This window comes from Eschrichtius robustus, chromosome 1, assembly GCF_028021215.1.
Source record: "Eschrichtius robustus isolate mEscRob2 chromosome 1, mEscRob2.pri, whole genome shotgun sequence".
Taxonomy (NCBI): domain Eukaryota; kingdom Metazoa; phylum Chordata; class Mammalia; order Artiodactyla; family Eschrichtiidae; genus Eschrichtius; species Eschrichtius robustus.
In genome coordinates this window covers 322,852-341,403 of record NC_090824.1, presented here as the reverse complement: position 1 = coordinate 341,403, position 18,552 = coordinate 322,852, and the positions used below count along the sequence as shown (strand labels likewise).

At 64.3% G+C, this 18,552-nt stretch overlaps 2 gene segments (V, D, J or C); both read right to left on the bottom strand.

Annotated features, from left to right (window-relative positions):
- Positions 1-2,423: 2,423 nt before the first annotated feature.
- On the bottom strand, positions 2,424-8,509 carry LOC137771656 (immunoglobulin heavy constant delta-like). The segment is given in 6 exon segments: positions 2,424-2,494; positions 5,034-5,363; positions 5,552-5,875; positions 7,746-7,835; positions 8,004-8,321; positions 8,473-8,509. Coding segments are annotated over 6 exon segments (1,170 nt in total).
- Positions 8,510-14,329: 5,820 nt separating this feature from the next.
- The window catches only part of LOC137762011 (Ig mu chain C region secreted form-like), a 109,012-nt gene continuing 104,789 nt past the window's right edge, over positions 14,330-18,552 (bottom strand). Inside the window, 4 exon segments of the C gene segment in view lie at positions 14,330-14,869; positions 15,032-15,346; positions 15,581-15,919; positions 16,000-16,302. Coding sequence covers positions 14,475-14,869; positions 15,032-15,346; positions 15,581-15,919; positions 16,000-16,302 — 1,352 coding nt within the window.

Sequence of the window (18,552 nt, the reverse complement as noted above, 5' to 3'; positions counted from 1 at the left end):
GGCACAGGGCCAGCTGGGGGAGCCACCCACCTCCCTGTATCCCGATGCCCTCCTCTCTGTGTCGGGGGCTGGGCTCTGCCGTGGGCAGAGGAGAGTGAGTGGGGGTCAGGGGTGGGGCTGGAGGCCTCTGTGCACAGAGTGGGGTCCTGCCAGCTGGCAGCCGTGGGCGGCGTGGAGGCCAAGCTTCCCCCGCTGCAGTGCCGGCACCAGCTCTCTGGGGCTACTTCACCTGCAGCGAGAGCCCCAGGGTCAGGAAGGGGGCGGGGTCCCAGAGGACAGGGTGCAGGCCCCCAGGTCAGGGTCCCCCCCGCCCAGCTGAGTCGGGGACCCCACCTCCCTGACCCCCACGAGAGCAGGTCCAAATGCCTGTCCTATGCTAGGGGCTGTGGGTGGAGGGAGGGGAGCCGCCCTGCCGGGCTGAGCGGCCCGGGGCGGTTCCCGCAGGACCCCTGCACGCGGGGCGCCGGCTGCCGGGGCCAGCCTACCTTGATGAAGGTGACGAAGCCGCCGTAGAGCAGAGTGACGAGGAAGAGGGCCACGAAGGTGAGCCACAGGCGGCCCGTGTCCTCCAGCTCTGAGTAGTCGTCACCGCTCTCGTCCTGGCTCTGGGGGGGCAGGGTGGCCAGACCTGGGGAAGAGCCGGCGCCGCTGAGACCGGGCCCGCGCCCGCGGCCCCGCCAGCGCACGGTGGGCCCCAACGAGCACGTGCAAACGGCCTGCTCCCTGCCGGGCTGTGCTGGGTGCTGGGGCTCCGCAGAGCCCGACGGGTCACAGTGCCGGGTGGGGCCGACGGTCCGGAACCAAACCGGCTCACAGCTCAGTTCACGCCAGCGAGACTGGGGGCAGGGAGTGGGGGGCACTGACACCGATGTGGACACAAGGGCCCGGCCGGCCAGGCGGGACGGCGAGAGCCTCCCTCGGAAGTGGCTGCTCTGTGACAGCGTGAAAGAGAAGATGGTGCCAGCCAGGCAGAGAGAGGTGGGAACAGCGTGCACGCAGGAGAACAGCATCACGAGTGCCCTGTTTCAGGAGAGCCTGGCCCGGAAGGGTGGACGGGAGCTCCATGTGCCTGCAGCGGGGACCTGGGGCCAAGCGGCGGGAGAGGAGGCCAGAGTGGGGCTGGGGCCAGGCCCTGCTGGTGACTTTAACCTGAGAACAAAGGGCTTTAAGCAAGGGCATGTCAAGGCCAAGTTTGAATATCAAAAAGTCATTCCTGCTGGAGTTGGAGTGGTTGGGGGCTCAGGCAGGATGAGAGGGACTTGCTGGTGTCCAGGCCCAGGTCAACACACTTGTGCGGAAAGCGCACCGAAGTCCAGAGGGAGAGCCCAGGGGCAGGTAGGGAGTACTGAGTCCTGGAACCCGTCTCATGCCCCGGAATTTCCTAGTCGTTCATTCCATGAGTGTTTATTGAGGGTCTTCGTCGTGCTTGACCAGAGTTACCGGAAGTGGGGTCTGTAGGTGGTACTGGCCAGGAACCACTGGTCACAGGGCACAGGAAATAGGTATGGAAATTGTGTGCATTGGAAACTTTTATAGCAGTCTGTTGAATCTAATAATAAAAAAATCAGCACATCTTGGTTTCTGTTTGTCTCAGTTTTCTAGTAATTAGTTCATATTGTATTCTACAAAGGTATGGGTCCATGATTCATTGGAAAAAGTTTAAAAGGCAGCAGCCCTTTGCCACAGAGAGCTTGAAGGAGGCTGTTCTCCACACATGGAACGCAGGGGTGAGCAGCCGGGGCTCCGTGAGATGGCTAAGCATGATGACAGTTTCCCGTGGACCCAGATGCCCCACGACCCAGCCCTGGGGTCAGGGATGCCTTCTCAGTTACACAAGAGAGCTCGTGTGAATGATAAGCAGAAGTTGGCGGGATGAGAAGGTGGGAAAGATTTAGGGTGGGAGAAGCAGCGTTGGGAAGAATTGCAGGTGACAGAGGTCATGCCCATTCACCCTTCTGGAGCGGGGCAGGGATGTGTCAGCAGGCAGCCCACTGGGCACTGTCCGAGAAACCCTGGGACAGGATCTGGAAGTTTTTCTTAGGGCAAAAGAAGCCATGAAAAGAGCTTAAGCCGAGGGGTGACATGATTGGCATTGCTTTCAGTTCCAACATCTGGGTCACCTGTGGGTCTAATTCTATTTGCTAGTTTAAAATTTTGATTATGGGTGAAGGTTTTCTGCTTATTTGCATGCCTAGGAAATTCTGATTGCATGCTGGACATTGTGCACAGACCGACAGTGAGCTTGAAGTAGATTAGACATGTGTGTTGGCCATGAAGAGGGCACATACTCTCCTCTGTTGGGCAGGGAGGATGAGGGGCTCATTGTTTTCACCAGGAGTTGAGCTGGGCTGGGCGGCAGGATTGTTGGCTCCTGGGTCTAAATGTTTGGGTGGGGTCAGGCCCCTCCAGTGGGGCTTTGGGATCTAAGCCTCGTCCAAGGCTGGAGATCTCTTGCCCCACTCTGCTCCCAGCCACTGCTCACTCAGCAAAAGTCCTGGGTGGGGGAATCAGCGGGTGGAGGAGATTTGTCTGGGGCTCATCTGTATTCCCACTCCCCGGGCCAGCCCAAGCAGACGCTAAATCTCGGCAGATTCCCTCACGTCCCTCTCCTCTCATGGATGCCTAGGCCTCTGCCCACTGGTGTTTGGGATGAGGATAAAGTGGCCAGCAGCGCCTTCCGGCCTAGGAATCTAGGTCAGTTGGACACTGAGCCCTCAGCTCTTCAGAGGCTTTAAATAAATCTGATTTTTACTGTTTATTCGATGTTGTCCTTCTGTTACCGCAGGAGTGACCATCTCACTAGCTTCTACATCCTAAGTGGAAGCAGAACCTCGATGGATGTTTAAAGATCACCTTGGCCGCTGAGTGAAGGATGGGCTGGAGCGGGCAGCGATGGCAGTGAGACCGGCAGGGGGCGGGGAGGTCTGGGGGGCGTGGTCAGCAGAGAGAAGCGTGAGGACTCGAGGTATTCAGGAGTTGGGGGGCTGCCTGGCTGCGAGGGTGACGGGGGGCCGAGGTCCCTTGCCTTCACTTTGGGGGATGGGACGCATGGCTGAGAAGTGCTGGGGCCGCAGAGCAGGCCGGGAGGGAGAGGCGAGGGGCCCCGCGGGAGGCAACGTTCCAGCTGCTATTTTCTAACAATAATGAGGACCACAGGTGCTGGCCTATGCCGAACGCCCTGCAAGTCTCCCCTCCTTTGGGAAGAGGGGGACGGTGGTGGGCTGACCCTAGAACGGAGAGGGATGGCGTGGCCTACGGACGGAGGACGGTGCGGGGGGATCCTGGGGGTCCTTGGAGGAAAGCAGCAGGACCCGTCGAGGCAGCCAGCCACAACTCGGGGGGCATGCAGCTGGCCCAGCGAAGAGAGAGGCTGCAATCCAGGCTGCGGAGGGGCTGAGGAGAGGGCGGCCGAGGCTGCCTTAAGCAGGGAGCCGTCCTGGCTGCCCTCCACTGGTCTGGAGGAGGGGTACGGGCAGGGAAGGCCCAGCTGCCTGCCGGCTCAGACCCGGGGTGGGATGGTGCGGGCCGCGGCCTCCTGGACGAGGCCTTTCTTCCCCTCACTCCCAGGGGGCTCTGGGGACTGGCCAGGCCTCCTGCCACCTCTGCCGCCCACCCTGTCTCCAGAGTGTGTGGCCCTGGTGGGTGGACATATTTCTGGCCCCCGTGGGAGGTGTGGGTCAAGGCTCTGAAGGCAGCCGGTCCAGGGTCTCCTGGGACATGAGACCACGGAGAGCCCGCACTGTGCCTGGGGGCCCGTCTGCTGGGTGTGGAGGACTGGAGACTGGGGGAGGGCCAGTGAGGAGCCCCCGGGGGTCCTGCCTGTCTGCCCAGGGGAAGAAAGAGGGGCAGGGTCAGGAGGCCACTTCAGTGACCGAGGAACAGACAGGCCCGAGGGGCATGAGCCATGACAGGTGGCCCAGCACAGACTGGATGGGGAGGGGCAGTGCTGTGAAACGGGCCGTGCCCCAGGTGGGCACTTCAGGAGGAGACCTGCTGGGGCACAGGCAGGCGGGCTGGGGTGAAGCCGCTCTCCGGGGGACCCTGCAGGACCAGCGGGGGCACTGCCCAGCAGGAGGCCACTGCTGCCAGACCCGTCTGTGTGAGGGCTGCTGTCCGGGCGTCTTCGCCACTCCGAGGGGTGCCCGTGGCGAGGGCCAGGGCTGTAGGCAAGGTCCCTGACCCCAGTAGAGCAGGAGCCTTCCTGCCCCCCTCGCCTTGCTGACTCGGGCCCCCCCAGCCGCCAGCATCTTCCTCTGCCTGGCTCCCATCGGGTGGCCTGGGGCCTGGACCCCCTGCTCCAGCTCCTGCTGGGCTCTGCGTCCCACTGCCTGACTGGCCCAGGGTGTCCACCACTGTCCCTCGGGGCTGGGCTGGGTCGGGAGGGGGCGCCGGTCTGGGTGCTGCCCTCCGATGAGGCGGCAGTGGGGGCCTGGCAGGATGCCCCAGAGGGGAGGGCGAGCCCTGGGCCCCCACCAGAGCCTCTTCTCTGGCGCTTTCTGTCCACTTTGCCCCTCTGGGTGGCGTGCGGTCAGGGCCTGCCGTGGGTGTGTGCCGGTCTGACTCCTCTGGGCGCCTAACCCAGCCCCCGCTTCCGGGCATATCTGGCTCCCCAGGTGCTGACCGTGCTCCCGGACGGGCGGAGGTCTTGGGGGCCGGGGAGGCTCGGACGCCCCCAGGGCGGCAGCTGTCTGGGGCGACCACCCTCACACCCAGCCCAGGGGGCCCCTGCTCTGCGCCCAGAGCACCTCGTCTCCATCAGCACCTTGGAGGGAGACGGCTGCTCCTCAGGGCCTGGGCTGGGGGGTGGGGCCCGCCTCCCACCCTGCCTGGGCCAGCACGTGGCGTGTGGACGGGGCTGGCCCCGGGGGGGCCGCTGGCAGGGCGTCCAGAGCCCCCAGGGCCGGGAAGCGCGCTCTCCAGACACGCAGCAGCCTCGTCCCCGCTGCCCGGCTCCTCTGGGGCTGCCCCTCCGCCCCCAGCCCTGCGTCTGCGACCGGCTCGGAAGGAGGCCCCCAGCCCGCGTGACTCACCACCGGCGTCCAGGCTCCAGCTGGTGCCGAGCAGCGTCCGGGAGGCCTCGTGCCTGACCACACAGGTGTAGGTGGCAGCCGCACGGCCCGGGAAGGCGGGGACGCGCAGGACGCTCCAGGTGTGGAACGAGGAGTTCCCAGGCTGGGCCGCGGGGTGCGCCGTGGCGGACCAAGAAGGGTCCACCTCGCGCCGGCCCTCCAGCCAGGTGAGGAGGACGCCCGGCGGTGAGAAGTCGGACACCTCGCACAGGAGCCAGGGGGCCGCCTCGGCAGGGGGCAGTGGACCGGGCACGGTCAGGACGCGGACGGCAGGCTTGCTGGGTGCCGAGGCCTCTGCAGTGAGAAGCCCAGTCACGCTTCGGGCCGGGGGCATCGGGAGAAGCCGGGCGGCCGGGGGACGCTGGGTCCCACCCCCCGGGGTCCCCTGGTGGAAGGAGGTGGCCAGGGGTGCTGCCGGCTGTGGTGTGGGGCGCAGGGGGCCCGCGGCTGCCCTGTCTCTCCAGCCCGGGAGCTGCCCTCACCGTGTTCTCTCTGTGCCACCAGAGTCACCGGGGACTGCAGGCCGGGGCCACTCAGCGTGCAGGTGACGGGCATCCCCTTGGCCCACGAGGCCCTGGACAGGGCCAGGTGGCTGCTCCGGCTCCAGGACCCGTTGGTGTGCTCTGTGGCCTCCTCCTCCTTGTGCCCGCTCTGGGGCTGCCCGGCCACCTCCCAGGACAAGTGGGCCGCCTGCAGGTCGCCCCCCACCGCCAGGCAGGTGAAGTTGGCCTCACCTTGGAGCCACAGGTCCTGCAGGGGAGGGCGCAGCAGGTAGACCCTGGGGGGCTGGGTGTGGTTCCGGCACTCTGCAGGGGACAGGGACAGGTTGACAGGGTGCGTGGTGGCCCCTGGCGCGGTGGGTGGGAGCGGGGTCGAGGGGTGGCCAGCGGCTCCTGGTTTCTTTAGTCACTGCCCAGCCCCAGGCCTGCCCTCTCCCCAGAGCCACCCGGCCCTTGTTGCTTCCAGAAGGGCAGTGGCCGGTGACCTCCCGTTGCCCACAGCTGGGCTGGGGTCTCGCTGGCAGGCAGGCTCTCTCGGCCGCTGAAAGTTCTCCGCACTTCTCCCCTCCAACTTGGTGCCTCAAGGACTGACCTCTGCAGGGGTCCTTTGGATTTTCCGGCATCCGGGCTTCTGTCTGGGTGCGACTGGTGGGCAGCACTGTGGGGGAACGGGGTGAGTCAGGGTCTCCTCCCAGCTCCACAGACGGCTGGCGCTGTGGCCTCCCCGCACCGCCGGCCCCCTTCCCGCCCTCTGGGGGTCGTCTCCATCAGCCCTCCCCGAGTGCGCCTCCAGGCTCTGGCGGGACCCTGGCTGTCTGCTGCTGGTCACGAGTACCTGTGCTCAGTGCTCAAGGACCATCTCCGTAACAGTCACCTCGACAGTTAAGGGTGACGGTGACCAGTAAGTTATTGGGCCATAAATTGCGACAGCCCAGGGGTCAGCCAACTTTTTCTGTCAAGGGCCAGAGAGCAAATATTTTAGGCTTTGCAGCTGCACGGGGTTTCTGTCTGTTCTCTTCCCCTCCTCCTCCTGGTCCATCCCTCTAGAACTGGAAAGGCCAGTCCTAGGCTGTAGAGATCAGGCTTTGGGCCGCATCTGGCCCGTGGGCCGTGCGAGAGCCGGGCAGCGTCTGCGTCAGGGGGGCCCTCCCTTGTCGGAGGGCTTGGCTCGTGCGGTCAGCACACCTTAGGCCCCAGGTGGGTCATCTTCCCCAGAACAGGAGGGCCCAGCCTGTCCTCTTGAAGCTCCGCCCTCTACCCGCCAAGGCTGCTGGGTGGATGGTCCGGCTGCAGGAATCACGGCTGGGGCTGAGTGCTGACACACGCCGGGGGGGCTGTGGACGTGCACAGCCCTGCCGCGGTGACCTTCTCATCCGGAGGACTGAACTGTCTCCTGATTCCCCACGCCCTGTGTGCCTGACCAGGCCACCCCGGGCCCCGGGGACACGCAGGGCGGGAGCAGATTCTGCCCTGGGGTGTGAGCATCTTGACCAATGAGCTGGGCAGGGCCCCCCTGGAGATGCCACAGCGGGTCGCGGCCGCTGTCCTCTTCTTGGAGCTTCACTGGCACTCCAGAGGGCCGGCGAGGGAGCTGCCATTCTCTGTGTGACCAGCACACCTCCAGTGGTTTCTGCCCTTCTCAGAGCGAGGACACACTTCCCAGGGTGGCAGACAGGGTGAGGTGTGACCCTGGGCCCCGGCCAGGCCCCCAGCACTCAGAGAGCCTGGAGCCAGGTGGAACTGGGGGTGAGGGCGGCTTTCGCCGGCTGCCACGGCTCCCCGGCCCTGTGGGTGGCACCCTGCTTCTGTGAGGGTCTCGGGGCTCAGTTCCATACTCCTGGCCACCTTGGGAACGCGTCCCCGTATGAGGCTCCATGGCGAGCTCACGGTCAGCGGGTCAGCTGGGCCAGGCGAGCCTGGAGCTGGCCTGTGGGCCCTCCCTCTCACAGTGCTCCTCACGGTGTGACCTGCACAGGTCCCCCACTCATGAGGGGCTGATGGCCACACGGGGGCCTGAGGTGGCATCTGCAGTAAGTGCTCCTCAGGTCAGTGCCCTGACTTCCTGGCTCAGCGTGTGACTTCCGGAGTCATGGGAGAAGTCGTGGAGGGCTGCCGGAGGGAGGCAGCTAGGGGACGGGCAGGCAGGCGGGGGTGTGCGTGGGCAGGGGCTGCTGACCTGGGGTCCTCGGAGTGGTTAGGGCTGGGGCGGAGCCCTCTGACCGGGACGTCGCAGAGGACACCGTGGGGGGTGGAGTCCGCTTCGATGCTGAAGTCAGGGAAGCAGTGAGCACGTGAGGGTCAGAATGCACTGTGTACTTGGGGGGAGGGGCTGCAAGGTGACGGGGAAGGGCGGGGGCGGGGGGCGCGCAGGGTGATGTAGCAGGGACACGCCTGGCCTGACCCCGCCCCCGGCCGCGGGGGGAGCCCGGCTCACCTGGGAGAGGCACTCGCATGGACTTGTTGCCGCTGGTGTGCTGGACTCTGCACAGCAGGTGCTCTTTGGACCCCTGGGGGATGCTTGAGGGGGGCAGGAGCACCTGGGAGGAGGCCGTGTACTTGCCTTCCCTCAGGATGGCCGGGAAGCTCTGGATGCTCTGGCCGCTGACCCCGCTGTCGTTCTGGTAGCTCCAGGAGAAGCTGATGGAGCTGGGCAGGAAGTCCCGGGCCAGGCAGCCCAGGGCCACCGGGTTCTCATCAGACAGGGCGCTCACGCAGGAGACCAGGGGGAAGAGAGTCGGGGCAGACGGGCTCCCTGAGGACCCGAGAGAGAGGACAAAAGAGAAAGGGGGCGTGAGAAGGGTCTCTTGTGCCCTGCCGGTCGGTCGGGGGTCCGGGCAGCCCCGCCTTCCCTCTGGGGCAGTGGCGCCCTCAGTGCCCCTGGCTCAGCCACAGCGGGCCCAGACTGGGGCTCTGGGGTCGGAGGGAGGGTCCGAACGCCATCGTTGAGAACGATGCAGACTCAGCTCCGCCAGCCCTCGGCACACGCAGGTCACTGAGGTCAGCCCAGAGCCAGCCAGGACGGTGCAGCGTGGCCAGCTAGCCCAGCTAGACTCCCAGGGCTCAGCTGAGGGTAACCATCCCAAAGCAGGGCGTCAACTGTCCAAGTCAAGCCAGCCCAGCCAGTGCTTTTCTGCTGGACCCATCTCAGCCCCCCTTGGTCAACCCAGCCCCGCTCAGCCCAGTTCAGCCCAGCTCAGCCCAGTTCAGGCCCACTCAGCCCAGTTCAGTGCAGTTCAACCCAGCTCAGCCCACTTCAGTGCAGTTCAACCCAGCTCAGCTCAACTCAGCTCAGCCCAGTTCAGCCCAGTTCAGCACAGCTCAGCCCCGCTCAGCCCAGTTCAGCCCAGCTCAGCCCAGTTCAGCCCAGCTCAACCCAGTTCAGTGCAGTTCAACACAGCTCAACCCACTTCAGTGCAGTTCAACCCAGCTCAGCCCAGCTCAGCTCAGCCCAGCTCAGCCCAGCTCAGCCCAGCTCAGCCCAGTTCAGCCCAGCCTGGCTCAGCCCGGCTCTTCCCAGCCCAGCCCAGCTCAGTTCAGCCCAACTCAGCCCCACTAAACCCGGCTCAGCTCAGTCCAATCCAGCTCAGCTCAGAAAGCCCGGTTCAGTCAGGTTTTGTCCAGTTCAGCTCAGGCCTGCTATGGGCAGCCCAGGGTAGCCCTGCACAGTCCTGAAAGCCCAGTGGTTCTAGCCAGAAAGCGCCAGACCCACTTGCCTCGGCTAAGGCACCTCGTGCAGGAATCCCGCACAGCTGGGCTGGGCCCGGGGTCGGTCCCTTTGTGCCTCTTGCTCTCTCTCCTCCTCGGGGTCCCTGTCCTCCCCTGTCCACTGGGTGCCCGATCCCTCTGTGCCTGCCCCAGGCCCAGCCGTCTTTGGCTCCCAGCAGCGGCAGTCACCCCCTTCCTCAGCTACCTGGGAAAACGCTTGCTGGCGACTTTACATTCCCTAAAGCATCTTGCAAGAGCCGCGGCGCATTTGCCATCATCAGAAGGAAGGTCCCAGTCTCTCTGGAATGGGCAGCGTTTCTTCTCCGGGGAGAGGAGAGCCTTGGGGACGCTGCCCTCGGCGCCTTGGCCTTCCTGGGCACGTGCCCTTGGCCCAAATTCCTCCTCACCCCCGGCTCTCAAATGAGTCCGGCTTGACTAGATTCCCTCCAGGAAAGTCCTCATTAACAATGACGGGAAACGCATTTTATCTGAATTGCCGCTCACAGTTGTGCTTCATCCCAAAGCTCTGCAGAAAGCAGAGGCTGCTTTCCAGGGCACAGCAACGATCTAAAACCCAGAGCCGCGTTTCCCACTTAAGTGAGGACACGGTAAGGAGTGCCCTGTGTGTGTGAAGCACCCGGACCCACACAGGCGATAGTCAAAGACTGATTCCCCTTCAAGTGAAAACAAAAACATTTCATGCAGATTTCCCGGAGCAGCAAATCTGGCAGCTCTGGCTGCCTTCCTCTTACCTTCTCAGGCTCCTGGTCACCAGCAAGTCCCGTGGGGTCTTTGGCCTGGCAGAATTCCTCCAAATCCCTTAAAAACGGCTGATTCACCCCTAGCCCACTGGCCGGTGGCAGAAGCCAGGACTGCCATCCCCTGCTCCGGGCGGTCCCAGGAGACCCCCAGCCACGGCGGGCCTGGGAGCACCCGCTCTCGGACCCTCCACGGGAGCTCCTTCCACTAAGACGCTGGCTGGGCTGATGACCCAGAGCAGAGACGGCCCTTCCAAAGTGTCCTGAGTCCTTCCGGACTCACACCCGACTGCGTCTCCTCTCAATCCGCCAACCAACATGTTTAACTGAAATAATTCATGACGAATGCACACATTTCACCTAAAATCTGTCCTGAGCTGGATACCTGAAAAGCGGTCTTGAAAAATACTGAAAGGAAGGCAACCGTATCAGAATACCAGAGTGTTTCTTAGTCACGAAGAGAAAATCGACCGGCTAAAGATTGTGGGCACACTCATAGTGGAAACAGTGCTTCGGGGCATCGGAGGATGGTTTGGGATTAATTACCTTGAAGGAATACCCCATTAGAACATTATACGAATGCATTGATAAAATGCACCGAAGACTATTCACTTTCTTAAACCTTTACTTTGAAAATGAGTATAAACGAGCAGTTGATAAGCTAAAACTGAAATAGATTCAAATAGTTCAAATAGGAAATAGGAGCTGGCAACCCCAGGAGCACGGAACAGATCCCCTCACAGCCTCAGAAGGACCAGCCCTGCTGCCACCTTGATCTTACTTCCAGCCTCTAGGCTGTGAGAGAATGAACTTGTGTTGTTTAAGCCTGGCCTGTGGTTCTTTGTTGTGACAGCCCTCAGACACCCCTGCAGGTGCTGTCCTGAGCTGTCAGCCCCGTGGCCTGTGTGAGAACCCCCCATCCCCGCTGGGGGTGGCTGTGCTCTGTGGGACCCCTCACTGAATGTCCCACAACCTGACAGCGTGGGCTGCAAAGGGCACCATTTAATCAGAAATATGCACCGGGAGCCCACTGCCAGGGGATGGGTTTCTCTGCGGACCCATGTCCACTTCCAGCTCTCTTCGGCAGTCGCCTCTGCAAGCCCCTGCCACCCCCGTCGGAGGTGGTCCTGGGGACCCGCAGCACCCTGAGATTGCCTCCCTGGGGAGATGGCTCCCAGACCGCCCTCCCTGTGCCTCCTCTCCTGTCCCACCGCCTGCTGCCACAGCTGGCCCGGACTTCTCTGCATCGCCTGGCTCAGCTCCCGTCTCCGAGCGCTAATTCCTGGCTCCCTTACCTCCTGCCAGCTGTCCCCCTTTCTGGGCCTTTCCTCTGTGCCTCTCCCGGCTGTTTCACCCGAGACTTCTGCGCCCGCTTCCGAGCTCCGTCACCGTCTGCAGGGCGCGCGGTAGCTGCACACACGCTGGGCGCCCCTCCTGAGTCCCACCCGCACACACCAGGCACTCCCAAGGTCGGACAAGCCCTCCTGTGGCTGGGCTTGCTAGGAACAGAGACAGAGTGACAAGGCCTCACGTGGGGCTCGTGGCGGCGTCCCCGCGGACGCACACAGGGGCCCCAGCTCAGGCTGCGCTGGGAGACCAGCCCGGGGGTCCTCTCCAGCTCAGCCATCTTTCTTCCTCTGGACCAGCCCCGAGACCCGGCCTGGCACGTCCCCCACGGGCCTGGGAGGAGACGCACGGCCCTTTCCCACGAGCCCTTTGGAACTGGGGTCAGCTCTTGGGATACACAACACACAGGAGTGTGGCTTGGGAAAAACCCTTCACAAGGAAGCAGTATCACAAGATAAAATGTACATATTTATTTCAAGGCCACAAGCAAGACATTGCAAAGCAGGGCCGGGCAGAGCCCACGGCTGCAGGCTCCATGCTTGGCCACGGCATTTGGCCACGTCGGGAGAAGCCGGTTTCTTAGAGCTTGAAGCTGTAGAGGGACATGGGGAAGATTTCAGTACAAGTGGACAAGCCATGCGGGCCGGGGACCCTGGCCCCAAGGCAGCTCCCTTCTCGTTCCGTCTCTGGTCCCCCACGTCCTTGGCTGGCCGTCACTTCACCTGCAGGTGACAGAGACCGCGTGAGTGGGGGTGGGGGTCCCCGGGGGTCGTGCGCCACCCGCTCCCCGCGGCCAGGAGGCCCACCTTGAACAGGGTGACCGTGGTGCTGTAGAAGAGGCCCAGGAGGAAGAGGACAATGAAGGTGGAGGCCATGGTGTTGAGGTTCTCGAAGCCTTCTTCCTCGGCGCTCACTTCGCCCTCTGCAGGAGACACGGCACAGTGGGTCAGCTCGGCCGCGGCACCCGCAGAGCCCACCCTGGCTGCCCCTCGGCCGTGCGGCCCACCGGGAGCGCTGGGGGCACGGCAGAAGCAGGCGGGTGGGCGGGAGGGCACGTGCACTCCCGTGCCAGCCCCGCTGTGGGCTTGTCAGGTGGGGTCTCGGGCAGGCACGGCAGGCCACCGACCACCCGATCCGGGCTGGGCAGGCGCAGAGCGTGGCCCAAGCTGAGCAGGGAGGCGACCCCGGGCACCTTGTCCCAGGAGACCTGGGGTGGCAGAGAGCACGACCGAGCAGCACACGCACACACGGGGTGTGGCCTGTGCCGGGGCCGGTGGAGTGGCCCCCGGTGTCCTGGACTCCCCTGGAGGTCGTAGGGCCACTTGGGGCTGAGAGGCAGGGGGTGGGGGTCCTGTCCCCTGAAGTTTGGGGTGGGCCCCCCGGCCAGTGAGGACCAGCACCGGGGGAAGGCGGATGTCTGTGCCGAGGGGCCCGTCCTTCCAGCCTCCCTCCCTCTCCTTCTTGGGGCCAATGGCACACGGGAGAGGCCGTGTGGGGCGCTGGCTGGCTTGTCTGCCCCATCAGCACTCAAGGCTGGGGGACCAAGGGGCCAGACAGACCCCTGAGCCCCCAGGGAGGGTGACATTAGGACGACAGGCGGAGGACATTCTGTGGGGTCTGCAGCCCCTGCACTGACGGACCCTGGGGTCATCTGGGGCTCAGGCCCCTAAAGGGCCAGGAGCCCGGGAGGGTCGGGAGGCGGCCTGGAGGGGCGGCGGTGTGCTGGACCCAGGAGACCTGCTCAGCCCCCACTCCTCTCCCTGCCCACCCGGCGCTGTGCCCACCATTTCCAGGCCAGTGTTTGCAGACAGGGCCCCTGCAGCTTCCTACTCCAAGGAGGCCCCTCCTGGGACGGCTTCCCTACCTCGCGGTTCTGCCTGCCTCCCGCTGCCTCTTCACAGGGGGCGGGGGTGGGGACGCTGCCGCCCTCACAAGGGCCTGGACCGGGAGAGGCACCCCTCTGGGGCACGGGCCCGCGCCGTCCTGAGGACCTGCAGCCGGCTGGGCCACGGTGGGCCTCGGAGCCCGCTACCCTGGGGCTGGGGACGGTGGCCATGGCAGGAGTCCAGGATGGGCCGGCCCGTGGACACACCCCCAAGCTGAGACAGAAGGACAAGCAGAGCTTGGGCGTGACGCCCGGCAGCCAGAGGGGTGCAGAGGAACACCGCCGGAGGGGGCGGGTGCGCCTGCCAAAGGCACCGAGCGATGATGGCTGTGCGAGGGTCAGCATCCGTGTCCATGTGTGTAAGCCTGTGCGTGTGCCATGATTCGCGTGTGTGCACAAGCACGAGCACGTCTGTGTGTATGTGTCCATATGTCTGTGTGTGCATGTCTCAGTGTGTGTCTGCATGCCCACGACTTGTCCACGAGCACGCATGTGTGTCTGTGTGTGAGCACCCACGTGCACGTGCCTATGTGTGCCCGTGACTGTGCGTGCATGTGTGTGAGTGTGCGTGTACCTGTGTATCTGTGTGTGTCTCTGTGTGTCCACGTCTTTGCGTGTGTGTGCCTGTGTGTGTGTGTGCCTGTGTGTGTGTGTGTGCCCATGTCCATCACATTTGTGTCTGTGTCACGTGCATCCATGTCTCTGTCCATGTGTGTGCCTGTCTGTGTGTCCATGTCTGTGCATGTATGCACGCACACGTGTCTCTCTGTGTGCATGCCCACGTGCATGTGTCTCTGCATGTATGTATGTGGCTGTGTGTGTGCATGCGCGTGCATGTGTTGCACACCCGTGTGCCCCCGGTGTGGCCGTAGAAGCAGCTAGAGGAGCAGTGAGTATAGGCTTGGCTTGCTGTGAGCATTCTGCAAGGAGCACCAGGGCTTCCAGGGGTGGGTCAGAGGCCCGTGGGGAGGCAGGGGCGGGGACAGTGGGGGAGGGCGGTCTGCTGGGCGGGGGCAGCACAGCCATGGCCCCCGCGGGGAGAGCATTGCTCACTCACAACCAGCATCTTTTGAACGGATCTTTTTATTTCTAATTTTTATAAAATGCAACATCTCACCCACTGACATGGTTAGTTTGCACGCACGCATGCACACACACAGCAACGGTCGCCCAGGGGCTCTGGCCCCGGCCTGAGCGGGCAGCCAGGTGGTCAGTAGCAGGTGCTGGCCGTGTCAGACATGACCAGCGACACGTTGTACAGGGTGGGTTTACCGGTGGACTTGTCCACGGTCCTCTCGGTCACCATGTGGGGCAGGGCCTCGTGGCCCACGACGCAGGTGTAGGTCTCCCCGCTGTTCCAGTCCTCCTCGCTCACCGTCAGGATGCTGTGCACGAAGTACAACCCGGGGGCCTGGGGCTCGGGCGCCGGGGCACTGGTCACGTACTTGTCGGAGGACATGGGCTGCCCCTTCTGCAGCCACTGCACGAACACGTCCGCGGGCGAGAAGCCCTTCACCAGGCAGGTGACGGAGGCGGACTCCCGCAGGCTCAGCTGTTCCCGCGCTGGTGGCAGCACGTACACGGACGGCATGTGCTTGGCGACCTCTGCGGGGGGAGACACGGTAGTGAGAGCGGGTTGGGGGTGAGAGGGGTCTGTCCTGGACAAGGGGGAGCGCAGGGGCTCTCCTGGTCCTGCCTCGCTGTCCTCAGACCCCAGAAGCCGTGGGAGAGCCCGGGGCAGAGGGAAGGAAGCCAGAGCAGGCTTACCTTTGGGCCTGGAGATGCTGCGCTTCAGCGGCGAGGGCAGATCTGTGTGGGTCACCGTGCACGTGAACCCGTCTCCAGACTCCCAGTCCTCCACGCACACAGAGGTCTCACCCACGGCACTGAACGTGCCATTGGGGTGGCTCTCAGAGATGTTGGTGAGGGTCTGCAGGGCCTCGCCGTTGCGGGACCAGGAGATGCTCAGGCTGTCATAGGTGGTCAGGTCTGTGACCAGGCAGGAAAGCTTGGCTGACTTGGTGAGGAAGATGCCAGCGAAGGACGGGGGGATGGTGAAGATCCTGATGGTGGTGTCATCGCCTGGAGGTGGGAAGAGAGTTGGTTGGCGTGAAATCAGGTGGAGGAATAGTTCAGCCCATAGAGCAGGTGCCGAGTTGGCTGAGCCCCTCGTGAGCCCCCGGCTGCCCTGCACACAGCCCCTCCCTGCCCTTGGCCACTCTGGGAAGCCAAGGCTCAGGGAGCTGCTGGGACGTTGGGGGCGGTGTCTGCAGACCTGTGTGTGAGGGTCCCCCCAACCCCGGGGGCTGCACTCACAGGGGCCGCACACAGAGGACACGTTCTTCTGGAAGGTCATCCCGTTGTGCTCCACCTCACAGGTGAACACGCTCTGGCTGAGCCACTCGCTCTCCGTGATGGTCAGCATGCTGTAGGTCCTGAAGGTCACGGGCGAGGACTGTACAGTCTCCACCGGGCCTTCACTGATGCCAGACACCACCCGCTTTCCATCACGAAACCAGGACAAGGAGATCTGTTTGGGGCTGAAGTCTGTGGCCTGGCAGATGAGCCTGGACGTGCGCTGGGGAGTGCCGGAGAAGGCATCTCGGGGGGGGATGAAGACACTCACGTTGGGAGGCATTGGATGTGGTGGCACTACTGAGAAGGAGAAGGCGTCAGCTGGGCCTGGCCTGACCCCCGCCCCCGGCCGCGGGAGGAGCCTGGCTCACCTTGGACACGCACGGACTTGTCGCCGTTGGGGTGCTGGGCTCTGCACAGCAGGTGCTCTTCGGGCCCCTGGGGGATGCTTGAGGGGGGCAAGAGCACCTGGGAGGAGGCCGCGTACTTGCCCTCCCTCAGGACGGCCGGGAAGCTCTGGATGCTCTGGCTGCTGATCTCGCTGTTGTTCTGGTAGCTCCAGGAGAAGCTGATGGAGCTGGGCAGGAAGTCCCGGGCCAGGCAGCCCAGGGCCACCAGGTTCTCATCAGACAGGGCGCTCACGCAGGAGACCAGGGGGAAGAGAGTCGGGGCAGACGGGCTCCCTGAGGACCCGAGAGAGAGGACAAAAGAGACAGGGGGCGTGAGAAGGGTCTCTCGTGCCCTGCCAGTCGGTCGGGGGTCCGGGCAGCCCCGCCTTCCCTCTGGGGCAGTGGCGCCCTCAGTGCCCCTGGCTCAGCCACAGCGGGCCCAGACTGGGGCTCTGGGGTCGGAGGGAGGGTCCAAACGCCATCGTTGAGAACGATGCAGACTCAGCTCCGCCAGCCCTCGGCACAAGCAGGTCACTGAGGTCAGCCCAGAGCGAGCCAGGACGGTGCAGCGTGGCCAGCTAGCCCAGCTAGACTCCCAGGGCTCAGCTGAGGGTAACCATCCCAAAGCAGGGCTCCACCTGTCCAAGTCAAGCCAGCCCAGCCAGTGCTTTTCTGCTGGACCCATCTTAGCCCCCCTTGGTCAACCCAGCCCCGCTCAGCCCAGTTCAGCCCAGCTCAGCCCAGTTCAGCCCCACTCAGCCCAGTTCAGTGCAGTTCAACCCAGCTCAGCCCACTTCAGTGCAGTTCAACCCAGCTCAGCTCAACTCAGCTCAACTCAGTTCAGCCCAGCTCAGCCCAGTTCAGCCCCGCTCAGCCCAGTTCAGCCCAGCCCAGCCCAGCCCAGCTCAGTCTAGTTCAGCCCAGGACAACCCAGCTCAGCCCAACCCAGCTCGGCTCAGCCCAGCTCAGCCCAGCCCAGTCTGGCTCAGCCTGGCTCAGCCTGGTTTAGCCCAGTTCAGCCCAGTTTGGCCCAGCTCAGTCCAGCCCAGCTCAGCCTAGTTCAGCTCAGCTCAGCCCAGCTCAGCCCAGCCCAGCTCAGCTCAGCCCACCTCAGCTCAGTCCAGCCCAGCCCAGCTCAGCTCAGCCAGGCTCAGCTCAGCCCAGCTCAGCCCAGCCCAGCTCAGCTCAGCCCAGCCCAGCCCAGCTCAGCTCAGCCCAGCCCAGCCCTGCTCAGCTCAGCCCAGCTCAGCCCAGCTCAGCCCAGCTCAGCTCAGCCCAGCTCAGCCCAGCTCAGCCCAGCTCAGCTCAGCTCAGCTCAGCCCAGCTCAACCCAGTTCAGCCCAGCTCAGCTCGGCTCAGCCCAGCCCAGCTCAGCTCGGCTCAGCCCAGCCCAGCTCAGCCCGGCTCAGCCCAGCTCAGCTCAGCTCAGCCCAGCTCAGCCCAGCTCAGCTCAGCCCAGCTCAACCCAGTTCAGCCCAGCTCAGCTCAGCTCAGCTCAGCTCAGCTCAGCCCAGCTCAGCCCAGCTCAGCTCAGCCCAGCTCAGCCCAGTTCAGCCCAGCTCAGCTCAGCTCAGCCCAGCTCAACCCAGTTCAGCCCAGCTCAGCTCAGCCCAACTCAGCCCAGTTCAGCCCAGCTCAGCTCAGCTCAGCCCAGCTCAGCCCAGCTCAGCCCAGCTCAGCTCAGCCCAGCTCAGCCCAGCTCACCTCAGCCCAGCTCAGCCCAGCTCACCTCAGCCCAGCTCAACCCAGTTCATCCCAGCTCAGCTCAGCTCAGCCCAGCTCAGCCCAGTTCAACCCAGTTCAGCCCAGCTCAGCTCAGCTCAGCCCAGCCCAGCCCAGCTCAGCCCAGCTCAGCCCAGCTCAGCTCAGCTCAGCCCAGCTCAGCCCAGCTCAACCCAGTTCAGCCCAGCTCAGCTCAGCTCAGCCCAGCCCAGCCCAGCCCAGCCCAGCTCAGCCCAGCCCAGCCCAGCTCAGCTCAGCTCAGCCCGGCTCGGCCCAGCTCGGCTCGGCCCAGCTCAGCTCAGCCCAGCTCGGCCCGGCTCAGCTCAGCCCAGCTCAGCTCAGCCCAGCTCAGCCCAGCTCAGCCCAGTTCAGCCCAGCCTGGCTCAGCCCAGCTCTTCCCAGCCCAGCCCAGCTCAGTTCAGCCCCACTCAGCCCCACTAAACCCAGCTCAGCTCAGTCCAATCCAGCTCAGCTCAGAAAGCCCGGTTCAGTCCGGTTTTGTCCAGCTCAGCTCAGGCCTGCTATGGGCAGCCCAGGGTAGCCCTGCACAGTCCTGAAAGCCCAGTGGTTCTAGCCAGAAAGCGCCAGACCCACTTGCCTCGGCTAAGGCACCTCGTGCAGGAATCCCGCACAGCTGGGCTGGGCCCGGGGTCGGTCCCTTTGTGCCTCTTGCTCTCTCTCCTCCTCGGGGTCCCTGTCCTCCCTTGTCCACTGGGTGCCCGATCCCTCCGTGCCTGCCCCAGGCCCAGCCGGCTTTGGCTCCCAGCAGTGGCAGTCACCCCCTTCCTCAGCTACCTGGGAAAACGCTTGCTGGCGACTTTA